The following is a 22137-nucleotide window of genomic DNA, read 5'->3' as shown; positions in this document are numbered from 1 at the left end:
TTTCAGGGACACCTATCCAGAATGACTTATACTCACTGTGGATAAACTGAGTTCTGGAAGAAATCAAAACAGGGAGAAATATAAAGCAATATTCACAACCTACATAACACTAGTAGAGATTAACAGATAAACAATTTTTATTGGTAGAATTGTGAGGGAAATCTTAGAAATGCTTTGAAATTTAGTGGATACAGAAATTTTCATATTTAATGCAAAAATATTTTAAAATAACCTTTATGAAGGATCTCGAACTTATGCTTCAGGGAAATCACTGCCTCCAACCAGTTAAAGTAAGACCTATTTGTGGTGGTAGATGAAGAGTTGGGGAGAAAAGTATTTTTCTACTGAATTCCTTAGGCATTCCTCTGAAATCAAATAGAGAACAAAATGAGGCTGAGGTCTGACACTAAATGGAAGTTCCTATGTTCCATTTTCTCTTCCCTAATTCTCTAACACAATAATGAGTACAGAGAACTATGTTTCAATATTAAACAAAAAGTATTGAAAATTTTATCAACAATGAAAATAAACTATTACTTCAATTCTCAAACCCTGAGGAAGGTTATTTTACAAAAGTTATTAATCTTGTTTCTTGCATTAGTGCTTCCTAAGTTATGGTTACTTCAGCATGAAGTAACTCAGGTGTACACAGAGAAAAAAATAAATCTGTAGCTGGTACTACCTATTACTGTGTACTACATAATTTTCTGAAGAGAAATGATTAGTCCCCTCGGTTGAGCTCCCAGGAAAAGCACCTAATTCACTAGTGCAGATTAATAGAAACAGGGTGAACACTGATTTTTAGCTGCCTCCTACAGAAATGAAATTGAAATTTTTCAGCGTTAAATGTTCAGGAAGTAGCAAAGCATTTCAGGTAGATCCATAAAAAGAAAGAATATGTAATTCCAGTTACATTAGTATACACAGTTTATGACACTTAAGAGAAATTCGAATAGAATTACATTGTGTATCGAATTCAGGCATAGAACACAATGCCTTATATATATATATATGTATGTAAATTTCAGTAAATATAAACAGTATTTGCAATTACTAAAGGCTTTTATGGTAAAAAGTATCCTTCCAGTATTGTTACTCAGTTAGATGCACTTATTTATATTTATTCACAAATATAGAGTAAAATTCTAAGGTAGTAACTACAAATATTCATGCATACTGGCATATACATGTGCTTGTAAAAATTTGTATGGCTCTCCTGGAGACAAATTCTGAAATTTCCAGTTTAAATTATGAACTTGGATGAAAAAAGCATTTTTATTATTATTATTATTATGGGCTTTAAAATGACCAATTTAGCTTGATAATACCCTCTTTTTTTCCTTTATTTTTCCCTTGTCTATGCCTTTGCCCATCTCTTAAAAGCATCAGTCTATACATCTGAAAGACAAGGGGAGCTTGGTCTTTAAGGGAAAAAAATTAAAATATGCTCTAAATTTTTTCAAACTTACTTCATTTTCTCACCTTTTTAAATGCAGGCTACAGTAAATCTAAATAGGCATAAACTACCCTGCAACTTTTTCAATGAATGCACTTTAAAAAGCAAAATCAGAATCAATCTTCAATCCATCAAATAAAATCTGCAGAAATTCTGTTGTTTTAAGCAATGACCTGAAATAGACAGGCTTTAAAAGTTTTTGTGATACCAAGGTCAATGGAGAAGTGTAGAAGAAGCCTTTTTTACACAGACTAGTTGAAATGGTAATACTTCTATCTTGGTCTTAAAATAAGGAGTAATATTTTTAATTGTTTTTAATATTTCTTGTAACAATTTTTGTTGTAAAAAGTGAGCATATCTATCTAATTATTAAAAAATACCCTCAAGGATTCTACAGTAAACTGTTGTCTTGTAGTCTGAGTTAGCAGACCTCACATGAAGCACAGCCCTTTTTCTTTTTCAAATGGAGGGCTGTCACTCAAGATACAATTTACTCAAGGTAGTAAATTTTTTATATTTCTAAAATGCCAGTAGCTTTGAACTCCGCAATACAGTAAATAAGGGATTTTAAGCAATAACATATTAAACATTGTCAACTGTCACATTATATGACTTGTTAATATAATGTAACCAAGTACAGTAATCTTATTTTTAAGAGATGTAAATTCTGATAGGTTTATTGCTGCTTTTGTAAACAGTCACCATAAAATGCTCAGTCAGTTAACTCTTAGCAGTATATTTGTCATTTTTGTACATGTGCTTAGAATATACATTTTAGAAGGAAAAAAAGAATGCCACAAATATCACAAAGTTTTAAAGATTAACAGCAAAAATATCAATAGTGACATGTCTTTGAACCACTTGTGTAACATGCTTTAGTCTTTCACATGGTATGCTGAATTAATAAGCAGCATAATATATTGTAAAGCACTGTGAAATTTTAAATCTTTTTCTAGGTCTTGGATTTTACTTAGGCATTCATGTTTTGAGTAAGTTTGAATTAAATATTCTCTGTGTATAACTAGAAAAAAATGAAATGTTCTGTTACAGGTACATTCCCACCTGCTCAGTCCCTTGTATAATGAGGATGTGAATGTGATTCCCACTGTCTATTTTTATTTGGCTTCCATATCATAAAATCACAAAACAACTTAGCTATAAAAACAAAGCCAAAACCCCAAACCAATACATACATGGGGTAGAGGCATCCTCTGTCTTTTAAGGCAATGAATTTTTAAAAGGTTTGCTTAAAAAATAGAACATAACAATCGGCAATAACTATTCAGATGTAAGATTTAAAACGGTTTTATTCTGGGACTGGACAGATGGGTGATTTGTATTAGATTTGTGTTTTGCTTTTGGGTGTGTTCTTATTCCTACTAGATTTTAGTGCCTCATTTCCAGACACTGCTTTCTGCATTTTTGTAGACAGTGCTAATTCTCTAGCAGATTGCACTTTACTGTTGAATTTTAGAGCAGTAAAGTGATAAGGAGAGTGGGTAATTTTAACTAGATTAGCTGCTGCCATTGTAAATATCACTGGTAAAAGATGAAAAAAGATAGAGCATGCATTTATTAAAATAAATAAATACATATAGTCATGTTTGACATATGTGTCTTAATGCCTTGCCTTTCTTCATGCTCCATTTTTACAACTTCTAGTCATTTTCAATTTTCTAATTTCCCTTTCCTTATTTAATATCACAGTGGTTATTTAATATCACAGTGGGTATTTAAAATTGTTTGATATGTTTGAATATCAAAACATATCATCCACTTGAATGACAGAATGAAAATATTCATCTACCTTTGCCCAGAAGCTCTAGGAGACAGGTATTCCATCAGGTATATTGTACACATTAAGCACCTTCCAATACATTATCTGTTAGGTTTACATGCTTATTCCAAATCCTGTGATCTTGACCTTCTGGTTAATTTGCTAATACAGGCACAAGCCCTCTAGAATAGACCTGTTGCCTTCTTAGATTCCTTTACCCTTCCTGAAATCATCATACAAAAAGAGCAACATATAAATTCAATATTCTTCTCAAAGATATTTCTAAATAAATTTAAAAAAATAATTCACGTAGAGAACTACTTTCTTTTTTAATTACATGTTAACCTTCTTTAGATTACAGTTCTGTTTATGGTTCAAAGTGTAGGAGCATGCTAATAGTTATTAAATGCAGTTTATTAAAGTAATTTTTTATATTAGCAGCTATCAAATAAAGACTATGATGGACTTGTTCTTTTTTCCCTTATATTCTTGTCATGTAAGTAAGAAAAATACAGGACACAATGTGCGTTTTTATTATACTATTTCATTTGATAGTGTTAGGGCTAGTATTTTTCACATGAAGACACCAGCCTTTGTCATTATAAAATGGATAAACAATTATTAATTATGATTAAAATAATTTCCCATCCTCATTTATCTGATGGTAAGAATGAGATTTTGATTAAATAAAAGTGTGATATAATGAAAACTAACATATACACATATTTATATGCATTTTGTATATATATATATATACACATATACACATATGTAAAATAATGATACATACAGTAGTATAGACATGCATAGCATGCTAAATTTGCCTAACTATTCTCTATGAAAACTAGATTTTAGTGATCAGCCAGCTAGTAATACTGAAACACCTATATTCCCTTTCCTCACAGCACCAGTGAAAAGTTAGTTGCAGTTGTTATGGGAGGAATAGAGAAGGAGAAAAAACCATGCCATTGTATAAATCACAGGTGGCCCTCAGCCTGGATAATGTGTGTACTTCTTGTCCTGTTGTGTTAGTAAAGGAACAATAGTAATTAAAGAGTGTTGGAAAAGGGCAACAAGGATGGCTAAAAGTTTGTGATGGCTTCTGTAGGAGGAAGGACTGAGAACACAAGAAACCTTTACCCTATAAAGGAAGAAGCATAGAGCAATGTGTCAGTGGCCCAAAAAAACAAGGAAAGCTTAGCTTGGAATCTGCTTTTCATTCCCCTTTTCCACACTAGATATGGGATAAAGCTGGCAGCAGCAGGGGTTATCATTTTAAAAAAGGGAGATATTTTTCCACGCAACAGATGAGACCTGTGGGTCTGTTTGCTTTACTCTATTGGCATAGAAGAGCTGATATGGGCAGAGATTTGTGGAGATTGCCTAGTCAAAGCCCTCTCCTCAAAGGAAACGTTTATATATGTTCAAGGGAAAAGGGTGCAAGTAGACACTCACTGACTTTTACTGAACAAATCAAAACAGGCTCAGGAAAACCCCCATTTGAAAGAACATAAGAAAGTACTGGAGGACAAATAACATGTACACATTTCATTTTTTTCCTGGAGATCCCCTTATGGACACTGCTGGAAATAGCATACAGGGCTGTATGGTTGTTCGACTGAATCCATACACACTTTATTTTATTTTCATGTAACCTAATACATACACACAATGCAAAAACTAAAATATTCATGCTTCACTAAGTGTAAAGAACGAGGCAGTCAATTATGAAATCAGCTAAATCCATCTTGTTATCTACATATAAATGGAGAGGCATCTGTTATAGATGAAACAGAGTGTACTGCATATATATTCATAGCTCATACAAATGTGAGAACCTATTGTTTTACGACTTGCCAATTTTAAGAGATTCTAATGGTCCAGTGAAGTTGCTTCTTCCATATTAAAAAATATCTTGCTTCTTACATTTATTTCAGCATGCTGAGGAACTTAGAGGCATAGTGTGGAAGGATGGATTGCAGGAGAATCGAGATAGTGCTGAGAGCAATCTTACCCCTGGAGAGTTGCAACTGTACTAATTATCAAAGAGTAGGAACAGGCCTACCCTTAATAGGTCACAGCTATGTCCATTAAGGATGGGTATTATAAAAGAGCAGGCTAGCTGATCAAGAGCTGGAGATTTTTGGCTGGGCTGTGAGGAGTAAGAGTTAGGTGGTTGTGCAAATGACAGGAAGGAGTCAGCTGGCTGTGCAGAAGGAAGAGAAAAGGAGTCAGTGTTGTAAGATGGTAAACTGACGGTGACAAGCAGATTGGTGCCAAGCACCAACACCAACAATTGTTAGCCTGTACGGGGATGAGCGCCAACAGCATAGTGCTGTGTAATATGTATTCTTCTACTTTGGTCAGACCTTGCAAGCTGTCTTCCACCATCTAAATGAAATGAAGCTTTTCAATTAGCGATCTTCCATCACAAGAATGTTTTTTCTCTTACCCAGCATACAAGACCTGAGGAAGGTGTACAAAGCAAATACTTTATTATTAAGTCACTTTTTTGAGTTGTTAGGGGCACACAGCTGTGTACATGCTCCCCATGTTAAGCCTTTTGAAATACAGGAGAACTTTTGTACACTGCCTGGAGGTACAATTGACATAAATCCAAGAATAGCTCTATTTCCTTTGAGGTAAAAGACTAAATGTACAGTACTGATAAATCACATTTCTGCTCAAAAATTATCAAAATCCTACTTAACAAATCCTTAACAAGTTTGATTCTGAAAAAATATTTTTTGATACAGTTGCCTAGGTTGCCCTACAAGACTGCACTTCTAGGGTTGCCCCACAATTGTTTGCTTCATACTAGTAGTATATTGTATATCTTCTACAAGCTCTAAGACAAACTGTTCTACATTACCATTTCTTACCTTCTATGCTGTCTGCATACCACAGCCACAGAATAATATGTCTTCCAGACTCCAGTTTTTTGCTCATACAGCCTCTCCATGCTTGAATTGTTTTAATCGCTTTCCTAGATCCCTGTAGAAGTCCTAGCTAATTATGAGGACTGCTGGTCCTTGCTCAAACAGATCAAGAAAATTAGAACACATAGGTACTTGAAATAAGATGCTCTAAAATCTAAACTCTGCTTCCTTATCAGTAGAATAAAAGAATAGAGAGGTGGATATCTTAATGAACGTTTAAAAATAATTGCACTTTATTTGGAAGAAATGTAGAAAAACATTCTTATTTTAGACTTTTTTCTAAGATCTCATGATCTGAAGGAAGAAAAATCTTGGCATTTTTTTGATAATTAGTTCTGTCGATCAAATATTCACGCTAACCTGTCTTGAGTATAAAATAATCTTGTAAAGATGCTGCCAAAAAAGCTTCAGTTCTGAAAAAAAAATTGTTGTCAAATATAATAAAAAAAAATGGATTTAAAAAGCACCAGTCCTACTTTGTGAATCAAAAGATAGGGTCAAACTTACTTGTGGTACTACACATCTCTCAGACCCACAAACAATAAATACATCGAATTATAACAATCATAATTAATTATGAAAAAATGATTGAAAAAGAAAGAATGACATCAAAGGTTCCTCATTTTCCCTTAAAAACCCACATTTAAAACCCACATGTGTTCTATAAAATGCTGGAAAAGTACAATGAAGCTATAATATTCAAGAACATAACCTAGGGCAAGACCTGTCATAGGACTGTTGACAGTATTTTCACCTGATCAGGCTGAAAGCACTACACACATAATCCTTCCAAGACAATTTGACTTCTGAACCTAATTGGCAGGAAGTACTTGAAATGAACATTTGAAAAAGGCCAATGCAAGAATTAGAGGGGAAGGAAGAATATTTTTTCTCATTATTATGCTTACATTTTGAAATCCCAAGTTAAACAAACTGAATGGTCTGGGACCAAAAGATGCAAAAGTGGAGATGAGCCAACTGAGGATTAAATACAATGAGAAATTCCATAGTATTTTATGTAAACAATTTCTCTTTCCCAGAATGCTTGGAACATTCCATGAAAAGGCTTTGGAATCCCTATTATGTATTCTGTATATCAATCATATGAATATTGGATTGAATTGTCTTCTGAAAGGCCCCCTGAGCCCAATGTTATCTTTATTATTAATTTGCTGATTCATATAGTGTTTATTGTTGTGGCAGCCAGCACTTTTAATTGAGAAGACTGAAATACAAAGGAAGGTAGGAGGGCATCCTTTCAGATGGTAATCTGTTTCCTGAAGCACTGATTCAGTGGCAATCTGCCCAGGATAGAGCTGAATTACAACTCCCAGCATCCCTCTCATTTCCAATGAGTTGTTTTATGTTTATACCAGGGGTTTGAAGACAGAAAGATATTTCAGATAACACACAACTCAAGAACTATTTCAAAGGGTTTTTTTTCATATTAATTTCATATGAAGCCTGTAGGGTTGCTCATGTAATTGATTCACGCATAATTCAAGGAAAGTTGAAGTGTTCATGGCACTACTGAGTAAAATATCACATACATCCTAGATGAAGCTGGCAGTGGTGCTTACAGTTAAGGCAGCCTGACACTTGCCCATTACTGGACCATTTTCTCTACCTCCTGTTTTTTGATCTACTAGCTACAAAATTGAAACATCCCAAGACATATCCCCAAAACAAGAAGACTAAGCAATACTGGATTAAAGTCCTTTTGCTGCCCATTCCACAGTGTGTAACAGGCATTAAGACTCATTATTTATTTGAATTTTTGTGTTGTTTTGCTAGAGTAGGAGATATTTCTCCCATCCTTTTTTTCCCCCTCAATTCCATTTTTCTATCCTCCATATTACTCCTATCCTCCAGTTTGTACATGAGCATTGTTCAGACTGCTTAGAACATGTGAATGGAAGGATACAAAAGGAGTAGGGTTCATACTGTAACATTCACAGCACAGTAGCAAACCTGTCTTTATGATCTTTTTATGTTTCTTACTTCTATTTGTAGACAGTATTTGGAATTGTAGCACCTAATGAAGAAAGGGAATTATGTCTGTTTTCTGAAGCATATCAATATAGGAAAGGAAATCAGCTGAAAAAAGTCCTTTCCCTGGACCCCCTCAGAGGAGACTTATGTCAAATATGTCGCTTCTTGTTGTGGGATCACAACCATATCTTACATCAACCTACCTTACTGTACTATTATAACACTCATAAAACCTTTGTAATATTGGCAGCACTAAAAATTATGATTATAATTCCTTTCAAGTTCCCTGAATCCGGTTTCATGAAGTCCTCCTGATGGTTAATGCTGGGCTCAGAAGCAAGTACAAGGTAAATATTCTTACATTGTTTGGTGTAAAATCTCGTGCAGAAGAGGAAAGAAATATAAACAATGTAAATCAGAGGATTCGTCTGTGAAAGATGAAAGGGTGCTGCATACTTAAGCTTGAAAAAAGGAGCCTAGAGTGATAATGAGCTAGAAAAGAAGAAACAAGAGAATGCACAAGATTGAATTTTCAAAATGGCCATCAAGCAATAATGAGCAAAACAGGTTATGAGGCATCGGAGTGCCAAGAGAAGTCTTCGTGCAGGTAGTAGCCCATTGCAGAATCAAGAGAGTGTGAATTACTTTAGCACGTATTGAAAGGTCTAAGCTAAGTAATAATATTTTTTGAGTTGTCAGGATATAAACACTATTTAATATCTTCATCAATGACATAGATTGGGGGATTAAGGGCACGGTCAGCCAGTTTGCCTATGAAACCAAGCTGAGTGCTGCAGTTGATTCACTGGAGTAAGGTACTCAGAGGGATCTAGAATATTTAAATTTACAGCAGTAGATATCTAGTTTCTCTCTTAAGAATGCTTATAAAATAAGTTCTTAGTATTTAATATTTCTACAAATGTAGCAATTGAAAAGGGACTTAGATCTAAAGATTTGACATAGTAATATAAACAATTTATAAAGTAGCCTAATTTTAAAACTATATTACAACTATATAAGGTATAAAACTACATGCTTTTAGGCAGAAGTCTAACAGCTGGAGAATAATGATGATGGATCTTAGGATGTTGTTTTTGATATGTGTCTGTGCACACATAGCATGTAAATTACCTTTCATCTAAATTTGATTCCAAGTTCATTTTCCCTTTGAGTTTCAAACATACGAGTGTCACAGACATCTTTTCATTAAAACCCTTTCTTAGGATTTTTTCCTGCTGAAGATGAGAAGTTTCAGCAACAAATGTAAACAATGGTTATCTGCTGCTGTGGAATGCAACAGCTGGATCCGTGATTGGTCTCCTGTGGATGTTTGGATTTACTGACCACTCACAGCAGAGCTGCTCTCGCTCTCTGCCGGGACACAGACCTTTGTTATTCATTCTTTTCTATTCTTAGCTTAGCTAACCTTCTGAGAACTTTTCCTTCTATTTCTTTTTAGTATAGTTATAATGTTATATATATATCATAAAATAATAAATCAAGCCTTCTGATTATGGAATCAACATTCTTGTCTCTCTTCACCTGAAAACCCTTGTGACCACCATCACACACGAGTACATACATAACAATAATTTAATGATTTTAAATATTTTAGGGTCACTTTATGTTAGACATTTCCACACATGATTCTGAAAAGCACTAGAAGATAACTTTTCAGAAATAAGAGTCTGATGTTAAGCAATGAATAGTTTAAGATAACAATATTTTTGACCACTAGATTGAACACTAAATCCCTTTGAGTTCATATAGAGCACATGGTATCAGTACTGCCCTGAAATATTAACAAGTCAATGTGTATTAATTTAAGCAATTATATGACAGCATTCATACTAACCTGCAATGAAAGCTTCTTCCAGGTCCATCAACACATACACCTCCATTGTAGCAAAGAACTGAGCTCAGTGTGGACTCTCTGCAAACATCAACATCCACTTCACAAAACCTGCCAGTGTAGCCACTTGGGCAAACACAAACAAATGCATTGGTGGCATCTTGACAAGAACCTCCGTTAATGCAGGGAGCAGATTCACATTCCTGAGAAGAGAAATAATAATACAGTGATTACACACCTTTAAAACACATTAGTTACTCATTCAGCTCAACAAGTGCAAGAGACTGAATCTGGAGATTAGAAAAAGTATTGGACGTTTTTATTGTCTGATAAACAGAAGTCTCTAATTTGATACAATTTTTTGCTATATAGAGATGCTTTGATTACAGCTCACACTCACTATACTTGTTCCTACTCATTAATCTTGCAGAGATGCAAATATAGCTTTATATAAGCAGTCTTACAACCAAAAGTATCCAATCCCAATCATGATTAAATTTTTCAAGCATGTTTTTGAGCCACAGTCTTACAATTATTCCTTCTAATTTTTTACATTAGGGCCTACTGCTGTAAAAGAAACACATTAGTAAGGCAATTATGGACAGAGCAAAGAATTACTTATATAAATGAATGCACACAAGCCTTTTATCAGTATTTCCTAATAAATGTTTTCTCATTATCAATTAATGCCTAATATTGCAAATAGAAACATGTTTATGTGTTCACATAATAACAATTTCCTCTGATAAGGTTAATGTAAAAATCATCAAATTTAAACCACAGAAATTAGCAGCAAGTTAATATTTCTCCAGAATTACAAAGGAGAGTTTAGTTAGTGCAACAGACAGTGCAAGAAATATGTGTTTGTACTTGATCACAGAAACCTAGTTTTTACCTATATCCCAAAGGAGTTGTATTTTGCAGCTGCAACCCAAATAGCCTGGCTAAATCCAGTATTTTAAATTTATTTTCACACTCCTGTAACTTTAGAAGGTTTAATTCTTTAAGGATATCCAAGGGCACTCACATTTCCTGCAGGTAATACAGTAGCTTTGACAGAATGTAAATGCAGATGTCCATGGGGAATTGTGAGAAAACAACTTATTTACCTATAAGCTCTCCAGCTGGGTGTATATAGGATGATTTATTAGTGAGCATTACATAAGCTAATTGAATTATATATCCCACAGGAAGATGGAGATAGCCCTTCAGACTGCCAAAATTTGTGTCTAGGTTCTAGAAGTAATCTTTTGCTATATTAATCACTTTTTTTTTTGGCAGACAGTAGTGTTCTGTATTGTTTAAAAAAAATCTCAATTCTTAGTTCCAACTCTCTGAATTTTTTTCTATTCCATTAGCTTGTCCAATCTTCTTAATTTGTATTTACTTGTATTCCACACTACAGACCCGAAATTTATTTATTCTCATTAGAAGAATAAATTAAATCTACATTAATTAATGGATAAAATTTTTACTTAATTATGATTCAAAAGTTAAATTCCAAAAAATACTGAAATCATCAAAGTAACTAAGGATAAATTCAAACCTCAGCCCAAAGTTCACAGCTTTGGTTCATTACACTATCACAGTTGTACCCAGTTTTGAACAACACAAAACTCTTATTTTCTCCTGTGAAATGTATTGCTTTAAGATTTTACAGTAAGATAAGCATCAGAAAGTTTGTAGGAAAGAAATCACACCTATCACTTTCCAGTACATTCTGATGTGCTGCAGTTAAAATTTTGTCATTAGACTTGCAAAAAACCAGAGTACATTATTACCAGACACATGCTAGTCTGCCCTGCTCTTAACTTATGCAAGAAAATTGTGTCAGCATGAAGGCAGAACTATGCTAAAAATGCCACAAATAACTTTGGAATAAAATTGATGAGCTACCACACTACCACCAAATGCTTTTTAGTCTAAAGAACAAGAAAATGAGATGACAAATTGAATTGCAAGACAACTGTTACCAAGTTTTGCCTTACTTAGATCCCACCAGAGACTGATTGTACAGCATGACATCATAATAGCTGGCTCTGCAGAACATTCCCAGCTACCCTGATTATCTGAAGACAACTTCATTGAAACACCAATGGTATTTCATTTTGTCTTCCTTTACATAATAGGAGATTGAATCTTAACTATGATCCCTAACCAAACAGATACCAGATTGGAGCATCAACTGGGACTCACAGTCCTAGAAACATTGCCTCTCTTCTTCAGTACAGTAGGAGAAAAATACTTTCTTGGTCACCTCAGCTGCCCAGTTCCCAACCTAATGATACATAATTTTAATCTTTCCTTGCTTAGAAGTGATCAGATAAGGAAAATTGCCTCTGAATAACTAAGAAAAATGAAAACTACAAAAATAACATTCACAAAGATGGGTCATTTTAGCTTTTCCAAAACACAAATTTGTTGATATATAGGAGTGTCACAATTACCGACTTGTTTCTATTTAATTTGTAACTTCTTATTTTCACGAGGTCTTTTCAATCTTTCCTAAATATGGAACTTTAATTTGAATAGGAATTTAAAAATGCATAATTTTTAAGCTCCAGAGACAAAATCTTGATCTGACAGTAAACCTCTTAAGAATTTGTGCAACTTCTACCAACAATTTGCTAGCAATAAATGTTAAAAAAAAAAAGAACCAAAGCCACACACACACAAAAAGCACCCAAAACCCAAAAAAACAGCCAACCAAAAATAAGCCACCACAAAGAAAATAATACCAAAATGAAACTCCTCCCAGAAGACACAAAATTACTTTCAGCTCTGAGTTGGATTTCTCAGCAGAATTATTCCATTTAAAAAGGAGAGAACATGCTGTGACTTCCAGAGCCCACTGAGCAGTCATAACACTGAGAGGTCATGGGGCAATAACAGTGACAGCTTTGGCCCCCAACTTGTTTCCTTCCTCGGGACTTTCTACAAACGTCCAGTACTCCTTTTAATGTCTGTTCTCTCAGATTTCTTCTTTTTTTTCAAGCCCTACTTTCATTTTACGTTTCCTCTGAGAGTACTCAAAGTCTCATTGTACGGGACTTTCAGTCTCGTACACCACCCGGCCTCACCGCCCCACCGTGCTCCGGCCCAGGCAGAACACCCTGCTGCAGGCCTGGCACACGGCTTCGTTTGACACAAGAAACTGAGATAACTCAGATTAAAAGAGCGGTTAAAATAGATTCAGTTGGCAAGGTTTTGCTTGCAGTGGGTGGGGGGCTGCAGGGTGGCGGGGGGCACTCTGTGAGAGGAGGCCGGGGCTGACACAGCCAGTTCCAGTTCCAGCCAGTTCCAGCCGGATCCAACCGCCCACCACGTGTGGGGTGTGGCTGAGCCCAAGGCCAGGACAGCTGCAATGTGATTACAAAGTGTACAAAAATGTGCGGGAAAAGCATCAGAGACAGGAGTGGGGAAAAAGTGTGAAAAACCCCTTGCAGTTTGAAAGGTCAGAGAAGAAGGACAGGGAGGCAGTGTCCACCAGGGATCCCTGGGAAGTTCCTCAAGAAGACCATTGTGAAGCAGATCGGCACCTTCTAGCCCTCAAAGGATCACACAGGAGCAGGTATCCACACTGCCACATGTGTGACCAGCAGGTAGATGCGCCCTGAAGGAGGTTTCAGGCCATGGGAGAGCCCATGCTGGACCATAATCCTGTCAGGAGCTGCAGCCCCTTGAGAGGAGACTCTGCAGAAACATGTTTTCTGGCAGGTTGGAAAGAAAGTCTTTTAGTTTTTCATTAGCAGTAATTTAAATTATTCTTTCCTGGGCTGAGTGACAATAATTGGTGACCATGACTGATCTCCCAGTCCTAATCTTGACCTGCAAGCTTCTCTTCTTATTTCCTCTCTCTCTCTCAATTAGGTGGAGGAATGCAGGAGTGACTGTGTGGATGTGTGGCAGCCAGACAAAGGGAACTCACCATACCTGGGTATTCGTAGGCTGTAAAACTTTTTTTTTTTGTCCTGTCAGAGCAAGTAACCTGTCCAAACGCTGCTGTGATGCCTAGCTTTCCTGTGGCCATCATTGCCCTTTTCCCCTTTCTGTTTTGTTTGTTCTATTCAAGGGCAGCTTCAGTCAAACCAGAGCTACAGCCACATACAGACAAGGAAACCAGGACAGAAACTGCTCCCGAGAGCCTACCTTCTCTTATTCTTGTTCTGAAGGGTTTTGCTGCTTGCACTGTTACCAAAATATCCCAAAATGCCCCAACCTTATTGACTTCAGCTGAGGTGCTCTGCTTATTGCCAAACCTTCCTCACATGTATAAGGCACGTCCAGTACTAACACTTTTCAGCATACCAATGCTCCCCTTCCCAGCTCATCTTTCAAAACATAGATGGCTTTCATAAGGTTCAATGCAAAGAAAAGAAATTATTTAATAATATAAAAATTATGCAATTGTAATTATTTGTATAGAGTTTTTATCAAGTCTTCACTTGTCTGACACACTTTATTCTCATCCAAATATCTTTTGAATTTTCTTACATCTGATCTCCTAGGAGTAAAGCAGGAGGGGTACCTTTCAGTAGGAGTTTCTTATTCTGAGTTTGTCGGTTTTTTCTGTGAAGCACGGACTTTCTCCATTTTGACCTCACATGGGATCCTTTGAGTTTACATGTTGTTAACAGGCAATGAACTTGGAAAAGATTTAAAAATTGTAATGGACAAGCTATCAACATGAACTCTCATGGGAATACTTTGGAATAAATTCCTAATTCTATCCTTAACTGTTCGGAGATGGAACCGTAACTAACACTATGACTTACCAAGACAGATGATTATTTCTCTTTTTATGGTTAGTGGAAACTGAGACATTGTGTCAAGTTCTAGAATCTGTTTACTACAAAGCATGTCAAAAAATGTAAACTATAACATGACTTAAGTACTAGCTAAAATACTTCACAGTAAGTTAAATCTAAGTAACATTTAACAGAATTTTTAGGATAGAATTTTTTTCAAAACAATTATTACATCATATATATATTTTTCACATGATAATGCTGAAAACATAGTATATAAGGGTTAAAAATTATTAGACAAATTTATGGATTATAGATCTGTTTCTAGCTATTAAAAGCAATAATCAATGTGAATTCTTTGCTGTAAGTTCCAGAAGTTCCAGAATTCTTGATGGCTCCATGAGTGTTCTCAGGTTTACATAATCAACAAAAAAATTGAGAGAGAGATAAAGGCAGTGCACAGTTATTTTCACAAGAACTATTATAAACTGAGTATTTAACTCCCAGAGATAGTTACTACAAAAATAACCACCAGAATTCCCCAAATCCAGATATATCCAGCAAGAGAAAAGGTTCAACTTGACTACTGAGAATAAGTTGCTATAAAACTGCTAAATGTTGATCTTCCACCTCATTATGTTTTAAAATAAAGGCTTGAGGCATCTCTAAAACATATGCTTCAGGCAAATAAAAGTTAAATACAAGTATTAATTTCCATGGAGATGTAAGTGAATGGAAAATACATACTTCTAACAGGAGCACAGAATGGTGATTTTCCGGATTTATTTTTACTAAACTATGTTTACAGTAAGTATAAGTACTTATTGATTTTTCTAGCATAGCATGGCAATTTAACAATCAAGGAAAAAAGGGAAAGAATATTAAGATTTCTAGTTATGCAGCTCTTATAAGGCTGGATTTTATTAAGAATTCTTAGTTCAAACGATGTCATACAAAATCTGCTACATTTATTAGAGTGCAATAATTTATTATTTCTTCTCGGTGTTTCCTGTTCTCTGAATGTCATGGTGTAGTAAATCTTGTTTGCACTGGGAAGAAAATGACTGTCCCTTAAGAGAGTCCACCTTGGCATGGCACAGTTCACTTGTTCTTCTGGCAGGGAATTGTTCTGAAATCTGGACTCTTAACAAGTGACCTAGAAAGGCACTTTGCTCAAGGCTCAAGGCATGCTACTTCCATATCCAAATCTGTGGGTCCACACTGACATCTGTCTTTGGGAGTGAGGTTATCCTGTCTAAGAAAGCCCAACTTTCTACATATTTCATTATATTATTTCCAAATTCACAATCCATAGCTTGAAAAAGTTCTAAGGTAACACATTTTGGCAAACAATATGTCTGTTCAAAACTGTTTCTTAAAAGAAAAAAAATCTAGTAGTGCATTTTGGAAGCTAGGATTTTTTTTAAATTTTCCAGCAGAAAGGACTATTTTCCATTACTCCATTATATTGCCTTGGAAATGCTGATTAGAAATAAAAAAATATTTCTAACTAATCTTTCAAATCTATTTCTATAAAAGAGATTCAATGCAAAAAATTGTGAAGTGTAAACTTATTTTTATTTAAGTGAAGTTTTGCTGTGTATCAAAAAGGTAATTATAAAGTGGAATAATTCTTTTGAGAACTAATTCAAATCCACTATCGTGATTAGAGGGGGAGGTAAGGGGAGAAAAGAAAGGGACAAGAAAGGAATTTAAAGTCATATATTGCACCACAAAAGAAAGATGCTTTCAAGAGGCATGCTTCCATTCATTTAATGATAGGACAACACTATTCTCAGGTCAAAATTGAAGGCTTTTTAATAAGCAAGAGCCACGTGGCTAAGGGTTTAGAATGAAATAAAAAAATAAAAGATGGAGAGAGTAAAAAAGGCTGTAAATAAATGCCTTAGAAGCTAATTCATGTTTTAAAACAAAGTTTTTTACATACAGAATATAATATGCATATGGTTTTAATGCATGCTGAATCCAGATTTTGAAAAAATAATTTTACAGTGGGTAAAATCTCAATAGTACTGATGCCATAGAAAAGCATGAGATTTATATTGAGACCTTTCAATGACTGATCCAGATATATTTCTATTTGATGCTTAACAAAACTATACATAAAGTGTACTTTTCTATTAGGTAAAATTATTACACTATTTTTTGCAGTTAATATAATCATGTATTCATTTTGTTTAATAATTTTCTTCCCAAAACTTTTTAACTTTTACTTTTGGTTGATTGAATATATATAAAATATCTTGAGAACTGAACAGAGAAAACTTGGGTTCACCTTTCAGAAAGTTGGTTTTATCCAAAATAATTCAAAAGGAGTTCAAAATTATAAGAATGGGGGGTTTTTGCCTTGAAATTATTTTGTTAGGAGCACAAGGAGAAGAGAAAAAAATAATAAAAATAAATCTAATTTTGAGACAATAATAGAAAGCAGGGTCATACTGGATCAGACCACTGCCCTGTCTGCCCCAATATTCTGTCTATAGTAGGGATAGAGGGAAAGCCACTTTAGCAAAATCTGTGTCCCATGCATCCTCCCTTTAGCAAGCAGAAATGTCTAATACGACATGATAAACTGTATTTCCCGGACTGATTCATTGATCATTCACTTATGAATATGGTGTCTGTGACATGCCTAATTTTTCTTAACCTACTAAGAGATGACCTGACTCCCTAGCCATTGGGGAAGGAAGTTCTAGGTGTTCTCTGCTTTCTCTGAAAGAAAGTAGTCTGGATTCTTCCAGGTATTTCTCTGTTTATTTTTATCATGTCCCCCGAGTGTGTGTTCCTCACTACAGAATTTAGGGAAGTGATTTTCCATTTGTCTTCCTCTGCAACAATTTTCTAAATCTTAATTACATTTCCTTCCAATTTCGCCTCTTTAAAGGGAACATTTTTAGGCCTTTAAATATCTCCTTATATGTAGGCTAGGCAATTCACATGATATTTGTTACTCTCTGTAGCTTCTCTAACTCTCCTTAAGATACAAGGTCCAAAACTGTGCACAATAACCAATGTATGAGCCCACCTTGGTTTTATGTAGCAGGGAAATCATGTCCTCTGCCTTGTTCCTCATACTTTTCCTGATCATGCCCAGCAAGACTTTTTGCTATGCTTTGCTGTGACTGTAGATTGAGACAATGACTTCAGAGAACTGTCAATAATTGTTCCAAATCTTCTTTCCTGAATTTCCTGATGGTTGAATTCAGTTGTATGAGGCTATTTCTCCCTGGAGTATTACTTTACACTGAAGCTTATCTGCCACCTTTTCCCTCTTTCCATTCTGTGAGGTCCTTCTGGCCTTTGTCAAATACAAAGAATTCACTAGGCTTCTCTCAAACCCTGTTTGAGTGCACATTTTGCACTTTCACCATCAAGCATTCCCACCTCTTCCCTGCTTCCAGACTTTGATAGATGTAAATAAATTTTTATAGGTTAGAGTGCTCTTTAAAAGACACGTTCAAATTTTTCTTTAGGTTTTTGAAGTTCCTGCCAACATTTGAATTAATATGTTTTGAAAACTTTTCTATTTTTTCTATATAGACAAGCTCTCCATTTATTAAAATGCCATTTTTTTCCTTGTGACAGTCTTAAGTTTCCTTCTTAAGTCAGTCAGGGGCTTTGAACCATTTTGCCTTCTTCAGCTATAGCATGCATTTTATCTGGGCTTTTAACATTATTTGTTTAATAGCTGTTAATATGCTTGTGGGCCTCATTATTGCAAAGTTTATTTTCCTGAAACTGAATATAATAATTTAATATTCCTGGGGTTTAGGATTAACTCTGTTGCTAGAGTGTCTGTGATGCAACATCCTACTATGATATCAGTTGATAGGATTTTCTCATGTCATAGACTATAAAAATGGCTGTCAGTTGAATGCCCTCAGAGGGCTTAGCACTTTGGGGGTGAAACTCCTCTTCAACATTCCTGTGAGTCTCACCCATTTTTTTGTTTCACCAATCTATATGATCTATTTTCCCTATTACTTTCTATTTAAAAGATTCTCTAATTCAGTCACTCTGACTTAAAATAACCTTCCTATGTCATGGCCACATGTCTCTGAAGTATTACACACACTGAAATTGTCCTGTGGGTCTGTAATTACAGATATTGTGTTTTACAGAATAAAGTGGGTATCTCTCTTTCTTCCTACTCTTAGATTTACCTATCTGCATCTTGTGCATAAACCACTTTTTTTTTTTTTTTTGTGAAGTTAATCTTAGTTTAGCTTATTTCAAGAAATTACTTACTTTACCAAATGCTTTTTAAACTGGATAGCAATAGGTAAAAATATCCAGGAGTGTGAAAAAGTCTCAGAGATACATGAAAAGCGTCCACCTTATCTGAGGGTCTTTGTACATCCACCAATGCTGCACATACCCATGTCTTGTGCAATCTGGCTGGTCCTGATGAATAAATATTTATTTACTTGAAGTAGGCTCTGCATGTGCATAAGCTGTGGTGTTTTTAATATGGAAAATTAGCTGATTTTCCTGATTTACACTTGTTTCTATCTTTTATGAAAATAGAGATAAAAGATCAGTAAAACCAGATAAAATAAAACAAATCCAGGACACGGTCTGATCCCAGCTTTCTACCAGATACAAGCCAAAACAACAACAAACTGAATATTCTCCTGTGTAAAGACTCAAAACACTTTTTGCTTATTTTTTGACAGGATGAGCCATCTTAATTGAGCGTGGAAGAAGCACATCTGTCAATCATGTCTCATCCATCATAGCAAAGAAAAAAAAAGCCAAAAAAAAGTAAGAAGCGATGTCTATTACTAACCATAATTGCTAATACTGCACATATTATTATTCTATGTTTATCAGAGAGGAAAGATCAATTTTCCATTATGTACAGTCATTTCATAATTTAAAAAATATGCAAATGTCAAAGGGATTTATGTGTATTGAAATTGATTCATATAGTGCATATATTTTTACTGTTACTTGTTTTTGAGTGAATTCCATCAATGAAAACTGTAGTAGATAAGGAAGTTCCAATATACACACTCCATAATTGATATGCAAAAGTTATAGGCTATAACTACAAAGATATATAGTGCTTATTTTGTACCTAAAAGTATTAGACAATCAGAGAAAATTTTGAAGTGTATTTTCTTGAAACTCTATAGCCACATGGGCAAGGATGAAAAAATCCAGGGTAAAAAAGAAAAAAAATTCAGGATAAAAAAGTAAAGAAAGAAGATCCAAGTATGCCTAGGGAAATACATATATACAAATAAATATTATTTTTAAACTGGTTATTTGAATCATCTTAGTTGCTGACCTTGTAAAAACCACTCAGCCATTCTCTCACTCTCCCTCCTCCTACATGACAAGGAAAGAAAAGAAGATGACAAAACTCCTAGATTGGTAAGGACAGAGAGATCACTTACCATTTACTGTAACAAATCAGACTTGACATTGGTAAAATAATAATTTACGTTCAACTACAAATAGACCAGTGAGAAACAGAAAGAAAACATAAATCCACACTCCACTTCTTCCCAGGCTCATCTTCACTCCTCTATTTTAAAGTGTTTAACTTACTCATTTCACCCTGAAAAGTTTAGATGGGATAAGGAGAGAGGGATCTTAGTTCACACCAGCTCCTCTTTGCTGCTCCTTCTTTCTCCCACTTTTCCCCTGCTTCAGTGTGGGTCCTCTTTATGTGCTGCAGAAGGAAACTGCTCCTGCATGGACTTCTCTCCGTGCATCACAGTTCTTGCCTAGAGCCTGCTCCTGTTGGGGCACTCCGTGGGCTGCAACAATCTCAGGCCATATTCACATGTAGCAGCATGGGGTCTTATGTGGGCTGCAGTGCTGATGCCTGCTCTGGCATGGTTCTCTCCATGAACCACTGGCAAATACCTGCTCCATGAACCATGGCAAATACCATGGTTCTCTCCATGAACCACTGGCAAATACCTGCTCCATGAACCATGGCAAATACCATGGTTCTCTCCATGAACCACTGGCAAATACCTGCTCCATGAACCATGGAAAATACCATGGTTCTCTCCATGAACCACTGGCAAGTACCTGCTCCACCATGATTCTCCTCAGGAGCTACAGCTCCGACAATCTCTGCTGCAGCATTCTGAGTTCCTCTGCCTTCTCCTTCTTTAATGACCTCGGACACTGCCTGATTTTTTCTCACAATTCTTTCGCTCCTCCCTCCTTTGTCTGCTGAACAGTGTTTTCTGCTCTTTCTTAAATATGTTTCTACAAAGGTGCCATCATCTTAAGTGAGAGGCTCAACTCTTCCCTGCAGTTGGTTGGCTGGAGCTGACTCAAATGGATTGTTTCCACCATGGTGCAGTCCCTGGTCTGTTCTCACAAAAGCCACTCCTGTAGACCCCCTTCTAAACAGAACCTTGGCTCCTGCACAAAATGAAATTGCATAGCCCTTAATACAAAGAAATGTACCTTCAAGTTACTAAAGGAAAAAAAAAAATATATTTATCAGATTGAATAATGATTATTTTTGAAAATGAAGAAGTGGCTGAAGCTAGTCTAGAAAAAAACAAATACAGAGCATAAGCCTACTATGATTACTGTGATAAGCATACCCTTACATAGTCAGAAAGGCTAGCTGATCACTGTAAGACTTGCATTGGTATGATATATGTCTGAGCAGCAGGAATGCAATGATAGAACCTTTAAAATATGACATTTGCAGCATAGTGTAATCTGGGAATCATACCGCACGCAAATTGAAAGACTATCAGAAAATGAAGTTGTTACTCTGACAGACCTATCTGTCAAAGGTATATGTATATTTTCTCTTCCTATGAGTTTCTGTCTATGCATTTTCAAACATCTCGCTATGAAATATGATTATCTTTTGAATATAATTTTATGATGTTGTCTACAGGTCATTTAATCTCTTGTTCTCTTCAAATGGAGAAAAGTGTAAATCATGGATGTTCAGGAGAAAATATTACCCAAGGGTATTTTGTATTAGAATTTGCAACAGCTGATAAACATACAGATTTGCAATATCATTTCTTATTGTATCATGATGAGTATTCTATAGAGCTGGATTACTTATTTTCTGGCTTTTTCTTTCTGTAAAAGAGTTTAGAAGCTAATATACCAGCTGGAATTACACCTTATGTGAGGCTTGGATTTTCAACAGAAAAATTATGGACCATACTTCCTTTATGTAATATGACACATTTTTAGTTATTTAGTAATTTAAGCTGTAAATATATTATGAAAAGTTCCTGCATTAATGCATAAGTTAAAAAGAAAGTTTTGTAATATTTTGGAATGTTTTTTGACAATTCAGTAGCGCAATATTAGAAGCCAGATAGGCTGAAGGAAGGTTCATACCAAACTTT

General features: G+C 35.2%; 1 protein-coding gene across 1 annotated transcript in view; it reads right to left on the bottom strand.

The window, feature by feature from the left end:
* The window catches only part of EYS (eyes shut homolog), a 700592-nt gene that overhangs the window by 381991 nt on the left and 296464 nt on the right, over nt 1-22137 (bottom strand). Inside the window, exon 29 of the mRNA XM_063152992.1 lies at nt 10020-10219. Within this exon, the coding sequence (XP_063009062.1) occupies nt 10020-10219 (200 nt within the window). The remainder of the gene's footprint in view (nt 1-10019; nt 10220-22137) is intronic.

This window comes from Melospiza melodia, chromosome 3 (assembly GCF_035770615.1).
Source record: "Melospiza melodia melodia isolate bMelMel2 chromosome 3, bMelMel2.pri, whole genome shotgun sequence".
Taxonomy (NCBI): Eukaryota; Metazoa; Chordata; class Aves; order Passeriformes; family Passerellidae; genus Melospiza; species Melospiza melodia.
Note: the sequence above shows the minus strand (reverse complement) of the source record. Positions and strands in the feature narration are given on the sequence as shown.